This window comes from Anser brachyrhynchus (assembly GCF_964034855.1).
Source record: "Anser brachyrhynchus genome assembly, chromosome: 5".
NCBI classification, from domain to species: Eukaryota; Metazoa; Chordata; class Aves; order Anseriformes; family Anatidae; genus Anser; species Anser brachyrhynchus.
Genome location: NC_137699.1, coordinates 39096019 through 39112225, shown reverse-complemented (window position 1 = coordinate 39112225; position 16207 = coordinate 39096019). Strand labels below are relative to the sequence as shown.

At 38.3% G+C, this 16207-nt stretch overlaps 2 protein-coding genes across 9 annotated transcripts in view; both read left to right on the top strand.

Annotated features, from left to right (window-relative positions):
* The window catches only part of MUC2 (mucin 2, oligomeric mucus/gel-forming), a 90295-nt gene extending 80805 nt beyond the window's left edge, over positions 1-9490 (top strand). The window contains exons 63-77 of the mRNA XM_080595727.1: positions 649-832; positions 964-1168; positions 1835-2013; positions 2755-2824; positions 3135-3235; positions 3398-3429; positions 3584-3761; positions 4371-4475; positions 5100-5140; positions 5790-5912; positions 6374-6472; positions 7127-7255; positions 7914-7953; positions 8236-8365; positions 9008-9490. Of these exons, the coding sequence (XP_080451853.1) occupies positions 649-832; positions 964-1168; positions 1835-2013; positions 2755-2824; positions 3135-3235; positions 3398-3429; positions 3584-3761; positions 4371-4475; positions 5100-5140; positions 5790-5912; positions 6374-6472; positions 7127-7255; positions 7914-7953; positions 8236-8365; positions 9008-9248 (1857 nt within the window). The 3' untranslated portion in view covers positions 9249-9490. The remainder of the gene's footprint in view (positions 1-648; positions 833-963; positions 1169-1834; positions 2014-2754; positions 2825-3134; positions 3236-3397; positions 3430-3583; positions 3762-4370; positions 4476-5099; positions 5141-5789; positions 5913-6373; positions 6473-7126; positions 7256-7913; positions 7954-8235; positions 8366-9007) is intronic.
* Positions 9491-15405: 5915 nt separating this feature from the next.
* Positions 15406-16207, top strand: part of LOC308195946 (mucin-5B) — a 46276-nt gene continuing 45474 nt past the window's right edge. For 5 of the 8 annotated variants that reach the window (XM_080594198.1, XM_080594199.1, XM_080594195.1 and 2 more), the window contains exon 1: positions 15649-16194. The gene's annotated coding sequence lies outside the window, so the exon portion shown is untranslated. Of the gene's footprint in view, positions 16195-16207 lie in introns of all 8 variants that reach the window. The other 3 variants (XM_080594201.1, XM_080594200.1, XM_080594203.1) reach the window with 1 other exon arrangement.

Below are 16207 nucleotides of genomic sequence, written 5' to 3'. Positions count from 1 at the left end.
TTGGACCAGATGACTCCAGAGGTCTCTTCCAACATCGGCCATTCTGTGATTCTTGAAATTATTGAAAAAATCTGTGAAATTATAGAAAAATTCCAACTTATAGACTTCTTTTTTTTCTCTAAAGCAATTAAGTCAGTTGTTGCTGAGTAAAACTATCAGTGTTAATTTTATAGGTATATCAAGGAAAATCTTTAAATAAATAATACAGATTTTGGCTTAGTGCTTTCCTGCAATTTCCTTATAATTATTTCCTTAAAAATTCGCTACAAACATGTTCCTTTTATTTTGGTGATTTTGATGGTTCCAAGAAGGATAAAACTCTGTGCACTCAGAATTTAGGAGAATTTTATATTGTACTTGTACAGGGTGTCCTCCATGCCATAGTCATTCTAACAAATCTATAGAGTGTTTGCTGGTCTAAACTCCAAACTGTAGTCTAGTTTATTAGTGGCTGATAGGCCTTTTCTTTGGCTTCAAGAAAGTAAGTTTGACTTTTCAGTAATGTAAAAGGAAAGACAGGGACAATTGTTATAAACTAAATGCACATTATTTACCTTTACATTTGCATCTCCAATGCTAAGTAATGAACAGTTGATTGTTTTCTAAAATCAAATGAAATATGTGTCTCTTTTCTGTTTTATTTATCAGGTGACTGTAAACAAACAGACAGTGGCTTTGCCTTATAAAAAATTTGGAGTGAGCATCTATGAGTCAGGCATAAATCGTGTAGTGGAAATTCCTGAGCTTAAAATGAATGTGTCCTACAATGGCTTGTCCTTTTCTATCAGAATGCCCTACAGCCTGTTTGGCAACAACACTCAAGGACAGTGTGGTAAGTCTTGCTGTTATGGTTTTTATACTCTCAGAAAACCTCAAACAAGTAAATGACAGCAGTGCCAGAGAGATGAGTGGCATTTGATAACAAATCTGTGAGTGAATTCTTTCTCTCCCTACCCGTTTTAGGTACTTGCAATAACAACACAGCAGATGACTGCAGGTTACCAAATGGAAACATTGCAGAAAACTGTGAAACCATGGCAGATCATTGGCAAGTTGTTGATCCCTCCAAACCACAATGCTCTCCAGGCCTAATTCCTACAAAATCACCTGGCACAACCACAGGACAGCCTTGCAAAGAATCTTCCATCTGCAAGCTTATTTTGGGAAGGTAGATATTCCAACAGTCCTCTGGTGCTTATAAGAATTTGATCTTTAAGTTAAGTGGCAATTCTGGGGTTCGTTTCTCAATACAAAATGTTTCTAACTATTCTTCCATCTATTCTTCCATTTAGTGGCTACTTCCATCTAGCAGCTCTGTAGGTTTCTTCCATTTCTTTTGCTGTTTCTAGATGTCGTTCTTTGCTGATACAGCTTACTCCCAACCGTCTGACTGCTACTTTAGCCTTTCTTGATGTTCTCACTTTCTTCTGTGCTTTCTGCTCTCATTGTCCTATGCTCTGGCCTTTTCCTATTCTTACTTAGCAGCAGAGACCAACTGAAGAAAGAGATCTTCATTTTTGGAACCTGGCCAGAATTAAAAATAGTTTGAATAAAATCTAGTTTGAAAAGTAGTCCCTGGCTACAGTTGATAATAATCATGTAGCTCCTGGACAGAAAATAGTGGTGCCTGGGTGTTTTGTAGATGAGGGGAGAATTCTTTAAAATATGTTGATAGGTTACAATCTAGTCGAGTGCTCTTAGTAGAAATCTCTCAGTAATAGTCCTTGTTCACACCTCCTTAAGTGTCACTGTTGCCACATTATAATATGCTAAGCACACTGGAGAATTCATGGTTTATTCAATAACTAATAACGATGCATGTTTCTATTTCTAGGGTGTTCGAGAAGTGCCATGCAGTTGTTAACCCTGATAGATTCTATGCAGCCTGTGTTTTTGATAGTTGTGCACTTCCCAGCTTAGACCTGGAATGCTCAAGTCTGCAGATCTATGCTGCCATCTGTGCTGATCAAAATGTCTGCATTGACTGGAGAAGTCATACCAATGGTGTTTGCTGTAAGTATTTAGCTGTTTTATCATGGACTGTTAGGGAAGCTTGTATAACTATTTCAGCTATTTCAGTTTGAACCATGGGAAAAGCCTATGCTAGGGAGCATGGCAGGGAGCTGGACTAGATGATCTTCAGGGGTCCCTCCAACTCAAACCATTCTGTGATTCTATGATAACGTCCAAATGATGCCATATTGCTTTCTGAGCAATGAAGATATCAATAAATTACAATAGCTGCTTTCCTCAAGTAATTGTCAGGTAACATTTTTATAAATGGAAATGATAAATGAGCCTGCAAAAATATGCATCCAGTTACTGTATCAGAAACATCTGTATTAGTAGATTTTTTTATTTTTTTATTTTTAGCAGAGTCAACTGTGTATTTTACAGGCAGTAGCAGATCTTTCATGTATTTAGTGTAATCAGAAGAGGATGGGAGGATAGGAATACACTCCTCTTTGAGAACTTATACAAAAGAGACCCAAATTATGAAAAAGTTGTATTCAGGATATAGACTCCTGGCTTTATCTCCTTAAATTTAAAGTATGGTGCTGTACCTCTGGCTAAATTGTATAAAGTAATCCCACTCAGAGACATGAGTCTGGTAACTATTTAATCTCTATGCTTCTCAAGATTGTCAAAGATACATAGGAAAATGACTAGTGTTTAATTTCTTGGCATAAGGTCATGGGTTTTTTCTATGATATTTTTCCTGAGCTGTTCCTCTTTTTTATTTTCCTATTCCAGCTTATGAATGTCCCAAACATAAAGAATATAGAGCATGTGGTCCTAGTAAAGAGATAACCTGCAAATCAAGGTAAAGAGTTCCTTCACTGTTAGATCTCATATAACTGTTCAGTCATACCTAAAGGATAAGTGGATGAGAGAAGTCAAACAGCCTCCTGTCCTGTCTTTAGCTGACTATCCTATTTGTTACCACTGTTCTCTTGATCCTAAATCTGGGTGCCTGTACTTTTTATTTGGCTAAACCAAACATGAAAAAGCCCTGAATCGCAAGTCTGCAGGTTAATTGCCCTGTTATTTTCAATTAATGGTTATCCAGCTTAACCTTCCTCTGCATGCCTGTGACAGTAATGGTGTTCCTCTGAACATTTTGTCTCATACAGTCAGCAGAATGAAACTGCAGTTAAACAAGTGGAAGGCTGTTTCTGTCCTAATGGTACAATGCTGTATGACTCTGGTGTGGATGTCTGTGTAAACACTTGCGGTGAGTTTTACCACTTCAATTGGATGCATGTTGATTTCCTTTTTGTTATGTCCTTTTGATGCATACAACATAGATCTGACTATGCAGTATTCACACAACATATAGTGGAGATATCTACTGTTATATAAGTGGTAATGGAAATTTATTTTGATATTTTCACAGGCTGTGTTGGATTGGATATGATACCAAGAGAGGTACGTTTGCTTCTATATTTCAAGAAGAGGTTTGGGATGGGGAGAAAAAAATGTTCTCTGTTTTGTCATTTCCCAGCCTCTCATTCCTGCTTTTACTTCTGTTCTTTTTAATTGGTAACCATGCAGTCACTCACATTATTTTCTTTAATGACAGTTTGGGGAAAGGTTTACAGCAGACTGTCAGGACTGTATTTGCCTGGAAGGTGGAAGTGGCATTATATGTGAGCCTCACAAATGTCCCAGTCAAAATAAGCGGAGTTGTAATGGAAACGGCTTCTACGAGGTCAATGAAGTCAATCCTGAAGACTCCTGCTGCCCCATTGTCACCTGTAGTGAGTTTTTACTTTTGTTTCTAGCCTTTCTCTACCCTTTATGAACTGAAAAGAGAACGTAAACTAGTTTAGCACCAGAGACCTGCAATAGGGAGTCACAAAATAATATCATGCTTTTTAAAATCAGTTTGTCCAGTGTTAGGGAAAATGCGTTTTAATATTGCAGTGACTCAGCATAACAGAATTTATGATTCTGGGTTTCAGCATAACTGAATCTACAGTTCTTGAGTTCAGAATCCCATATTAAAGTAAAATGCAGATCATAGAATTCTGTGTGGCTGTAAGGTTTTCATTTTGCAGCAGTTGCCTACGATCTGGGACAGTAACAATTGTTCACTGTTTCTCTGCAAAAAAAATGTGGTACTTTTCTTATACTTGATTATTACATACCAGAAGTTTTATAAACTAGTGTAGGCCCCCCCCATCCAGTGCCTGGATTCACTAGGAAAAATGTGTCCCTTTTCTGCAATTTTTTTTCTTTGGGCAGGATCTGGAATATTCCCTAGCAGTGGAAAGTCTATCTTAAGTGCTCAGGTGGGAGTCTGAGAGATGCCTCTTCCTAGCCGTGATTTAATATATTTTGTGTTTCTCTTTTTTTTTTTTTTTCAGAATGCAATACAAGCTTGTGCACAACTGAACCCCCCAAGTGTACACTGGGATTTGAAGTTTATTCTCATATTCCCAGTGATCAGTGCTGTCCTGTGTACGAGTGTGGTAAGTACTCTGGAAATATATTACAATGAATAACATTATATATTATATAATTATTACATAATTTAGTATCAGGCTTAATGAGACTGTATGTAATATTGAAAGAGCTAATAACCCAGTTGGATTGCATGAATTGGTTACTATTAACATTGGTTATTACTGCCATAGTTATGACAAACAGCTGCAAAATCATATAGAGCTCTGGTAGTTCAAGTGCAGCTTTCCTGGTTGTAAGTACCTGTAAGAAAAGCTACAGAACTAACTGAGATTGTGGTCTCAGTTTAACCTAGAAAAATGTCCCTGTTAGTGTGCCCAAAAGAAGATAGCTTTACAAAGTCCGTTTTATTCTTAGTAATTGAAACAGGCAACTTCTCGTAACTGTCAGGTGAACATTCTTGGCTATGAACTGGACTACGTATATTGGGTCAAATCTTCCTCCCTTTTTGCATGTGAAGTATTAGGTTTTTTTTACTTTATATAAGCCTTATCTGCTACTAGAAATGGAAAATAACCAATGTATTTGAACATAAGCATTGTGATTCATTGTGGAAGAAATGAGTGTGACTAGAGTGGGGTAAAGACCTTTTTTTCCCTGATGTAACCGCCTAACTCCTTCCTTGTTAACAGTTCCCAAGAGGGTTTGTGTACATCAGAATGCTGAGTTCTTGGTAAGTTCCTGTTTCAAAAGTCTTCTGAAAATGCTTGAAAGACCAATTAGCATACTTTAACTGAGGTGCTAGGAGGAGCTTTATCCAGTAGAAAGAATATTTTAGAAAATTTCAGATTCCTGTCAGGGATTTATCAGCTCAGCATAGTTTAAAAATTTTCTGAAAATGTTGCCATGTGTGAGAGACTGAAGAATTGTTTCTAAATGTCAGAACCGGAGAGGGATATGGTTTTAGAGTAAAGTGTGTATACATTTTTAAAAGTCAGTTCACACTTACGGTCAGCACTTTATTTCAGTTTTAAGACTCTGCTTTCAGAAATGAAAAGATTTGTAAAGAAGGATTATTCTGAATGGACTTAGATTCCCAACAAGTTCTTTTGAGTCTAGTAATTGATTTATTGTATATGTTGACTTCTCTGCTTTTAATATCTGAGTTCATCATTGCTGTGTAGGACTTCAATGAAGACACATACTAAATTAAGTTCAATATTGATGATGTTGTCATAACCAGCTAGCTAAATACCTATCCAGTAGTGTTTATGATGGATTCCTATTCCATTGCTTCGTTTAAAGGCTTCTGGGAATTAAGAAATGTCTGTCACACATCATATCTCATTAATACATGAACCTTTGTTTCTTTAAATTTACAGCCTAATTCCTCAGTCTTTGTTGATAAGTGTCAGAATTGCTTCTGCACTAATGAAGTTAACATCAGCACTCAACTGAATGTCATCTCCTGTGAACACGTTCCATGTGACACATATTGTGAACCTGTAAGTGACACACTTAAACAAACAAACAAAACTAAAATACACACGTACATGAAAAATACTGTGACCAATTTGTTGCATAATTGAAGGATAGGGAGCAGAAATCCAGAATCCAGCTCTGGCTTGGAAACAGACTGTCCTTGAGCAATCTACTGGATGTAGCTTGGCAATGTAGTGAACAGTATTCAGTTCGTGTTGGGAGGATTAGCTAACAAATTTCTGTAGAGCACTTAGTGGAATGATATTTAGCTATTAGGCATATTTATTATAGTGCTTTAATTGATTCCATCTATAGCCTACTTTTATTACTTGTGTTTTGTGGAGTCAGTGATATTCAGGCACAGAAAGGCAAAATTCTAGAGTAAACTTCTAAGCATAATCAATTCACAGGTTAGTGTGTTTTCACTTATTTCTCCTCAATGCATCTATCAGAGCTCTCATTTTTATTTCATTTTAATATCTAGGGATATGAACGGCAATCAGTGAAAGGTGAATGTTGTGGAAAATGTGTGCAGACTAAGTGTATTATACATGCATCACACAGTTCCAACCTCATATTGAGTGTAAGTATGTTCTACATCTTACATTTCTACCAAATCTGTAAACTTCCCCATTTCAGAGAGTGAACATCCCCTTGGCAGAGATAAGGCTTAGTGTAACTGTGTAACTTTATATCTGAAAGGTCAGCAGCTCACCTAAAGGAAAGCTTACCTACCTTTTTTTTTTTTTTTTTTTTTTTTTTTTTGTCCTGAAAGAAGGATTCACAAAATCAAATTTTCTGGAAGGCTTTTTCTGAAATGACAAGTCAGTAATACAATAGCAAAGGATTTCTTGTGATATCTAGAAGCTTGAGCTTTTCTATATTATTTAATTTCTGTGTACTGAAGAATGCTAGAAAAGCCTGCATATGAAACAACTTTATTGCCCCTATTTAGTTTTCCCTAGGCAAAATCCATTGGCATGAATGACTGTTAATATCGCTAATGTGCTCTAAATGCTTTAGAGGTTTATTTCTCTTCCAAGGGAAATCCCATGGACAACTGAAGATTCTCTCCACTTGTGGCATACTGCAATACACACAAAAATCAGTATTGAAAATGGCTGCTAACCTAAAAATAATTGAGTGGGAAACAATATGAAAGTCGTTGTCAGAAGACGAAAATTTCTGCCTGAGCTCCCTTCAGCTTTTCTTATTATATTTTGTATTTCACTTGCAGCCTGGAGAGTTTGTAAAAGATCCTTATGACAACTGCACCATTTATAGTTGTACAAGTCTCCACAACCAGCTTATCTCTTCCACATCTGAGATTACCTGTCCAGCATTCAATGCGGAGAGCTGCAAACCTGTAAGTTAATGTGGAAAACTCACCCTCTACTTAATGTATAAATTACTTCAGTTTAGTGCAGCCACCTAACTAGCAACAAAAGTCACATTAAATTTTGATGATTGTTCTCCAAATTTTCTCTGTCCCAAGGGCACAGGTTTTCACTGCATCCATGTACAAACCTACAGAGTGTATAAAATAAGATACCTGGCTTACAGTTTAAAGCTTGTTGCTAGCATCTCTTCGTCAGTAGCCAAAAAAAAAACTGGTCAGCTCTGAGATAAAAGTCCTTGCTGATTGCTTTGTGTGGGGTCCTGTCTGAAAAAGAGCCATGTTTTCTTGAATATCACAGCTGTTCAGACAGTAGGCTGCCAGTAACACCATGCACCATTCAAATATAGAAGTCTCTGATAAAATGTTTTTCTGGGACTGTTTTTGAGTTAGAAATGCATGATGATAACTGTAGATTTCCTTTAAATCATAACCTGTATTTCTGTGGTCATCTGTAAATTGATAGATTTCAAGTCTGGTATAGACAATTCTGTTTATTCAGATGCTAGAGTTTTAGCTACTAATTTCCAGCCAATGGAGAATTTCTCTCCTCAGTTATTTGCCTAAAAGCCTCTTTAATACAGGGAATGAAAATAATACTATTTTCCTGTCTTTTTTGTTCTTTTAGGGAACTATTACATTCTTACCTAACGGTTGTTGCAAAACCTGTAAGTATGTCAGCATACCTGAATCAACAAAACAGATAATTAATTTTCTTCTTATATTAGCCCATATCATGGAGGCTGATATGTTAGTATTTGAATAGATACTCTTGTCTTTATGTTTGTTATTCCAAGCATTCAGTGCCCAGTCTCTCTGGGAAAGTTTAAACTGAAGCAGAAAGACCACTTAAGACAATTTTTCAGTGCACTAGCTAAGCCAAGTGTGCTGAACTGCAGGGAACTTATGGAGCTATTTCACTGAACGTATGCTCTGATCTTTCCCCTTAGGTATACCTCTGGATAGTCCCACACCGTGCTCTGTCCGTGAAAGGGAAGACTTTATTGTCTATAAGAACTGCCGTTCTGTGGAGAGGGTTGTCATGACTGAATGTGAAGGAACATGTGGAACTTTCTCACTGTAAGTAAACTGATTGGACAATGAGATTTGAATTCTGTCACTGACATTATTTGCATAAAAGGAACAATACATAGGTAGACTAGAGAATGCTAGACCTGAAACTATCAGCTCTGAAACTCATGGGCACAAAATCATGGACAACTGAAGAGCTGATTAATTTTAATGCAAAACAGAAAAGGGTATTGGATTGCATTGGGATTTATGCTATGATAAGGTTTGTTCATTCATTAAGAGATGGCTTGTCTGTCATTTTTGTCAGACCATCTTGGACAGAAGTCATCACAAGAGAACATGGATTATTTCTTGTAATGTGAATGAGCCCAGAGAGCAGCCAAACCTGATGTTCATAAGTCGAAAAGTGGTTCTCAAGAATTAACATATAAAATGAAATACACATCTGTCTTTTAAAGGAAGTTTCAAACATGAATGATTTTTATACAGTAACGAAGTGAGAAAACAAATGCCTTGTGGGTGGTGTTAGTAGCTATAAGAAAGTGGCTGGTGTGACACCTGCATTAGCCTTAATATGGCTTTTTTACATATTATACCAAACTTCTCACAGAGTTCTATATCTAACTTCACTCTTTCCTATGTACACTGGCTTCTAGCACAAAGTAATGTTGCCTTTCTCCACCTTCACAGATACTCTATTGAGGCCAATTCTTTGGAGCACAGCTGTTCCTGCTGCAGGGAAGCAAAAACTAGCACGAGGGAAGTGGAACTGAAATGCCCATCTGGGCGCTCGATTCAACATAAGTATGTATACGTGGAAAGCTGCAGCTGCCAGGACACTCATTGCAACATCCCACAGTCCAGTGAGCCTCTGAATATAGAAGAAAATCACGAGAGCACTCCAACTGTATCGGAAGGGCCATCAGTTTAACAACAAAATGAATGCGAAGAAACCTAACTGCATTCAAAGGGACTCTGCACTGCTCTCATCTTCCTTGACTACTTTTAAACTTTGCTTTTCCCAGTTACTATATTCTATGCATTCTCTGACTATTTTTAACAGTACTCTATTTATTTGTGTACAAAAGTACAGTGAACTTTCTCCTAAGTGCATAGCCCTCTGGATTGTTTTATAATCAGCTTATTTTCTCTGAATGATTAAAAATGCATTTCAAACAACATGGGGTTTGTGCTTATTCATGTGCTATCTAGATGAGCCTGAACTTTAACAGAGAAGGATTTTTTTTTTCAAGTTATAGGAAGTGAGTTGATGTATTTCCCAAATACTTTGGGTATTTCTTTGTAGCTCCCAAAAAACTGAAATATTAGAAGGTTCCGTCTGGAGGAGCCAACATGTAAGGTGGGGCAAAAATTTATTCTGCCTGCCAGAGCAAAGCTGAAGGTGAATAATGCATCATAAAACGATTCAGATAACTCTGAGAAACTTTCATTCTAGTTCAGCACCAGTCTCATTTTAGTAGGGCTGCGTGTGAATTAGAACAGTCTCAGTTCATCACTGTTATGTCTTTTCACTAAGCAGTCCATCAGCTGTGAGGATATGAAGTTTATTCACATTGTTTGAACTCTGAGGGATGTATAGCTAGTGTATATATCCCTCAGATGTATGCTAGATGTATACCATATACATCTCATCTACATGTATGCTAGATGTATACCTATAGTAGGAGGTCTTCAAATTTCAAGCTTCACAAAAAAGATGTCCATATCTGAGCTAGTAGTCCTAGGTTTTTCTACAGGAAATGGAGTGCAATAGCCATTTTCAACATTCATTCAACTCATGCCAAAGGAGATTAGTTGAATTGCACTCCAAAGTGCCTGTTTATCTGATGTCACTGCAAAGGTAGTTGAAGGAGATTAGCTGAGAGATGGACAGCTCTCTTGAAGATACCTGAAGTACAATTAGAGTAACACACACCTGCTGCTGTATGCAGAAATTGTATTTGGCATTATTTTTGCTTCTGTTAATGAACAGTAATTGTCTTACCCTTCTGAGGCCTCTTCTTGCACCATCAATCTGAATGCAAGTATCTTAGGTACCTAAAGTTGTAGAATTGGTGTCACCGTTTGGTGCTGCTATGTGTTGCAGCTTAAAAGGCAGGGACCAGTAGGGATGTACAGAAAATGAAACATCAGAAATTTGGTGTCTTCAAAATACTACCTTTAGAGAGCTCATTTCTGTGGTGGGGGAAAGATAGCTGATCTATGAAGAAAATTTTAGCCGCTCTATGTAGCAAGTGCCAGCGCTATGGAAGCCTGGTTTCTATTTCAGTACAGGGTTCTAAGGATTTCTCTAGGTGCAATGTGAGATGTGACTGAGACTTTTCTCCTGGAGCATTTACCAGGTCAGTCTCTCTGGTGGTTTCTTTGTTGTGTAACAACCTCTGTGCTGACAACCCTACTTTTCTTTGAGTTGTTTTTAAAGACCGCTAGTTTTAAAATCTGTTGGTCATTAGCTGTCTTTAAGATTTTCATTTTTTGTGGTTAAATTTGGCTGGAATCACTTCTGGAAATGAGCAGATACATGGTGTGATCACTTTTGCCTTGTTTCCTATGAAAAGGATAAAAAATTCCAAGTCATTAGTGGCTTTTTGCTGCATGCTATATTTACACTGGAGACTAAAATGTCCCAGACTTCATTTTTTTCATTTCTGTTTTGTAATCTGCATGGGCTCTTTCCATCCCTCCTAGTGACAGGCAAACTACTTGAAAATACAAAAGTTAAAAGATCCTGTGTAGTTAGTAACGCTGCAAATTTTGGCTTTGCCACTACAGGGCAGTCTAAGGCTAAGAATGTAAAATTACTTCAGAGCCAAAAAAAAAAAAAAAAAAGCCATCTGCCTACAAAAGGGAATTTGTACTTTGCCAGGTAGAGTTTTACCTCTGAGAATAGTGAATGTTGCTATTTCCCCACAGATGCTTGTATGCTTTCAGTAAGCATTAAAAGAAATTATTTTGATGGGAGTCAACATGCATGCAAAGCATGGTGTTCCTTACAGCGCTCTGGATTATAGCAGCCCCTTCAGTTTTTCTGCTGGTCAGTGCTGTCAATGCTGCCTATAAGCAAGTTGGTTCCCAACCAGGCACTGTCAGAGAATTCTTACTTACAAGTGCTTGGCAGTTCCAGGTCAAACTGTACGTGTCAAACCTCCACCCTTTTCTGCACATTCAGCCACCTCAGAACTTTGCATACCTGTGTTTCCATTGGGACTGGGTGACAAAATTGAATTTTGAACAGTCTGAACTTTTTCTAGTGGATAAATCCTCAAATAGCCTCTCAGGGAAAAAATAAGCTTTATTTCTGTATCCTTTCAAAGAGAGCAGTAGTGGCAATGAGCAGCACTTTTGCTCTTTCCCACAATGTTCTTGAAAGCAAATGGAGACCTGTCCTGCCTGAGCCCATGGAGCATTTGGTTTCTTAAGCAGGAACTGTTGTGTCTGCAGGTTACAAGCGCGGTCTCATTTGGAAAACCCAGGAGAGTAACTGAGAAATCTCAGACAAGGCTATGTAAGCCCTTTCGGGGCTGCAGAAAAGATGGTGGAATCTTCTGATCCCATTGTTTTCCAGCCAAGACCTAAAGGGGTGCTGACAACTTCACAAAATGTATTGGTGCTGGAAGAGAATGGGCTGTCCTCCAGGAATTTTGCAGTCCCCCAGGGCCCAGCAAGAAGGAAACAGTAGCAAGAGCTCCAGCAGAGTTCATCTGGGCGACAGGTTGGCTGGAACTCTGGCATGTCTCCATACCTGAGTCCCGTGTTCTCTTCCTAGACTTTCTGCCTGTATCCCAAGTACAGGCTGGAGCTACAATTTACCCGTAGCATTGCCTTGGTTGCTGGAGGCGTGAATTTTGAGTCCCTTCCTCAGATGGAGGCTCCTCCAAGGTGATCAGAAGCTTGAGCAAATCCTTTCCAGGCAGCTGTTGTCTTAAAACGTGCTCCCCACAGCATAGACCCAGCGTAGGAGACCACCGCTGAACGCTGGAGAAAACCTGAGTGGGTTGCCTACAGCTCAGAGAGGGTGCCATTGCCACACTAGTAAAGAGCACTGGGAACCTCCACTCCTCCTAAAAGAAAAGCTCATTGCCCATTTGCTTTGTAGACTGTTTGGGGCTGGGGTAGGGGGTTTACACAGAAGTATTCCCTGAGATGCACCCTGAGTCTTCCTTACAGTAGGTTACATGCTTCCCTAGAAGCATGGTAATTGCAGTGTGCACCTTGTTTGTGGAAGTGTATGGGTTTTGTTACCAGCTGTAGTCTTCCCCGAGGTATCCTGAATACCAGACAGTTTCTTTCTTACTATTTGGAGAGGTACTGGAAACTCGGTGCTGTTCATACGGCTCTACAGTAATACAGTAAGAACTTTCATCTGGATATAAAAATGAGTTCTCAGAAGATTTCCAGATAAAGTGAACACAGTTGCTTTATGAACCATTTTACTGGATGACTGTTTCAAGAACACCAAGGGCAAAAAGGCAAATGCTTGTTAGCAATATGGAAAAAATCACTACTGTTATCTGAGGTGAGGTGGATGGGATTCAGAAGGAGGGGGAGAAGCCCCATGCACACCAGGAACAACCTTCCACAAAAGAATACAAGATGGGGATTTCTGATCTGATAGGTATCCTGTTTAATGCTGTAATTCCATATTACAACATTATAATTTTTTGCTGTAGGAGAGGAAGGGCAAGATAGAATTTTCCATATGTTTACCGTTGGACTGTACTTTGCTAAACCACACTTCACTGAACTAAGCACATGCAACTCTGCACATAAGTCCCAATCAAAGGACTTCAGCAAAGGCAAAGCCCTGAGTAAATAATCATGTAGTTATGGTGTTTGTTGTACACTGTTTGAACTTGTGTAACAGAGCAAACCCAGATACTGTGAAAAGAGAGGAAGCAGAAATAGACTGAAAAACTCAAAAATCACAGGAAGAGAAATTATTGTGAACTTTATGTCTCACAAAAGCTAAAATTTATTTAAATAACTGTAGCTTTGATGTACAATTTCTTGTATTTCATCTCCCAGCAGCAGCTTTGGGTGGTGGGGGTATTTTAATGGAGAACAAGTTCTTCTAGTTAAGCAGCCCTCTTCTTCAGCCAAATTTCCTAAATTAACTCAGTCTTTTCAGGCTACTGTAAACCTCTGTGCTCTTAAGTGGCCACCTCACAGATTAACTTCCAACCAGGCTATATAAGCCATATTCCCATCACTAATGTAGAAAGTCATTATACGTTGGTTTTTGTTGGTGGTGGTGGTTTTTTTTTTTTTTCATTACCCTTTCAAAATCTTATGTGTTTAAACTGGACTTTTTTAATGGTTCAGTTTTTCAGCATTCATATGTAAATATGCTTGAATTCCTTTCACAAACTTGTCTCTAGAATGGTGAAAAACATCACATGTATCTTTTTTCCTTATTCCAAGACTTAAACTTTGAGAAAACTCACAAAACATATTAGAACTCATTATGTATTTTTGATATTGCTTCAGTGCAACAACTTCCATTTTGGAATGCACTTCTGTTGCAGGCTGATTTAAAGACAGAAAATACTGTGTGTCTCATTCTACTATGCTTTTGGCTAGCCTCTTCTCCAAATTTGACAAAGAACTGGGTTCTCCCAACTGCTACCAAGCTTCCTTAGTTCCAGAAAATCACAGATCTTCCAGTGTTAAGCAATTTCCCTTCAACACAAATGATTTCTGTAGGGTGCAGTTTAAGCTGAAGAAGGGTCTGTAGCCCTTAAAATGTTCTGTAAATTCTTTATGTAGTTCATGTATGCACATTTATATAAAACACTAGTAGACAACGGGTAGCTTTTAAGAATCATCCTGGAAATTTATTCCTGGTTATATTACATGATATGTTTGGCAGATAAAACCTCCTCATTTGCTTTGAAGGCTGAGAAGAAGGACATAAATGCTAGTCTTCACTTGAAGAAGAAGCAATACAGCCAAACCATACCAAAGCAGTTAATCTCCGCCTTTCTTTTGGCTTGTAGTAACTTTCAGTCATTGTGGAAATGGTTACTGCATGTATAACTTCATGTAATTTCAGAGTTATACAGACATCAGTACTAGGTATGCAGTGGCCTTTTTTGAACTGTCTTGTCATCCATGAAAGAATTAATTGCTTTTAAAGGGTGGGGGAGCTATGAAGCTCCAAGTCTTAAAAGCAGAATATTCATATCATTCCCCAAATGGGCCTGGGGTTCTCTTTGTTCTGCTACTCCATGTTTTCCATCAGGAAGGCTGTTAAAAAAAAATAATCTTTAAGGTAGAGAAAGACCAAGGGCCCAACCCCCTGAGGAGATGGCTTTCTGTGCAGGGAGTCTTTCTGAAGCGCCAGTAGGTCAATGAGACCTGTGTGCACAAACACCAATCAGCCGTGTCATTACTCCTGTATGCGGATTTTGAAAGATCTACATCTTCTTGAAAACACACACACAAAAAAAGAACAAGTGAACTGATTCCTTGCAAACGGGAGTAACTGATGCCTTTAATTAGTTCAGGAAAGGTCAAGGAACCCTATGGCAAGATGAGAGGTTAAGGAGCTTTATGTTTGTTCTAAGGCAAAAATGTAAGAAAACACCCAACCATCTCCTATCAAAATTAAAATATCAAAGGCATTCTTCATGTATTTTAATATACAATTAATGACAGAGACCCAGTCGCTGTTCTTCTGCCTGCTACAGATCACCTTATGCTGCCAGTCATTTCAAACTGTGTGGTGGATGCAAACTTGATGGACCAAACAAATCTTTGAAGTAAATTTCCTAAATTCAATGGGATTATACCAATAAAAACAATCCATGTTGAATTCTTCTGGCAATTAAGTGTGTAATACAGTGTTGTAACCATCAGTTACGTAAAATATTTTGCCAAATTAATTTCAGATGTTATCACGTGGATTATCAGTGCAAGAGGGCTTGATATCAATTCCTAAGTAATTGTTTTCCTAGCTAGCTTCACCTTCTTAATGAAGTAAACAGCATTTCTGTAGTTACTATCTAGGCAGTGCTGGTAAAACACAATTTCATTGTGCATACACATTGTAAGATATATTACTGTTACGTTTGCCTGAAATGAAGGGGAATATGAGAGGATTTCCACGCAGAACCGTACCGGCACTTGGATTCGGTATGGTAATTGGGTGTGAATGGTATTAATCCCCAAGATGCCCCCAGTTTGAGTGCCGCTTTACCAAGTTTGTATCAAAAAATATGGGATGTGAGTCACTGGTGTATTACGTTACCTTCATGATGGTTTATCTCCAGTGAGTCAGTGGCGATAAAGAAGTTGAGTTAATATTTACCAATTGTATTTACTAAAATCACATACCCTTTAATGGCAAATGATCCATGAAATGGGCTGTAAAGGGGCCAGGAAGAATTGTTCTTTTTGATAGTACAGCTGCAGCAGAGTGAAGGCCTCTTGAGCTAGAGGGCCCAATAAAGGGAAGAGTTATTAATCCTGGTGTGTCGCTCTAGGGGCATTAATTATACCTTGCGTAGCTGTCATAGCAATAATTCAGTAGTAATGGATCAATGTATTCACAAAGTACGTGTTAGACTGAATTTCCTTCAAAAAAAAAAAAAAAAAAGCTGCCATATATGCCTTCTGAAACCCTCAGTGTTGCCACACTTGACTATAAAGACTTAATTTGAATGCAAATATCCTCCACCTGTCAGTAGCCCTGAAATCATTGCAGGGGATTGGGGTATCCAAAGATTTCCAAGGAGTGTAGCCCACATTCTCAGCAGAGAAGCCAAAAGCAGCAGCCCTGGTTAGTCACTAGCAGGATTTCTGCTCCCGGAGAGATAGGAAAGCAGCAGCAAAGGTGATGGAGCAGACAAGCAGAGGTAAGAAAATGGT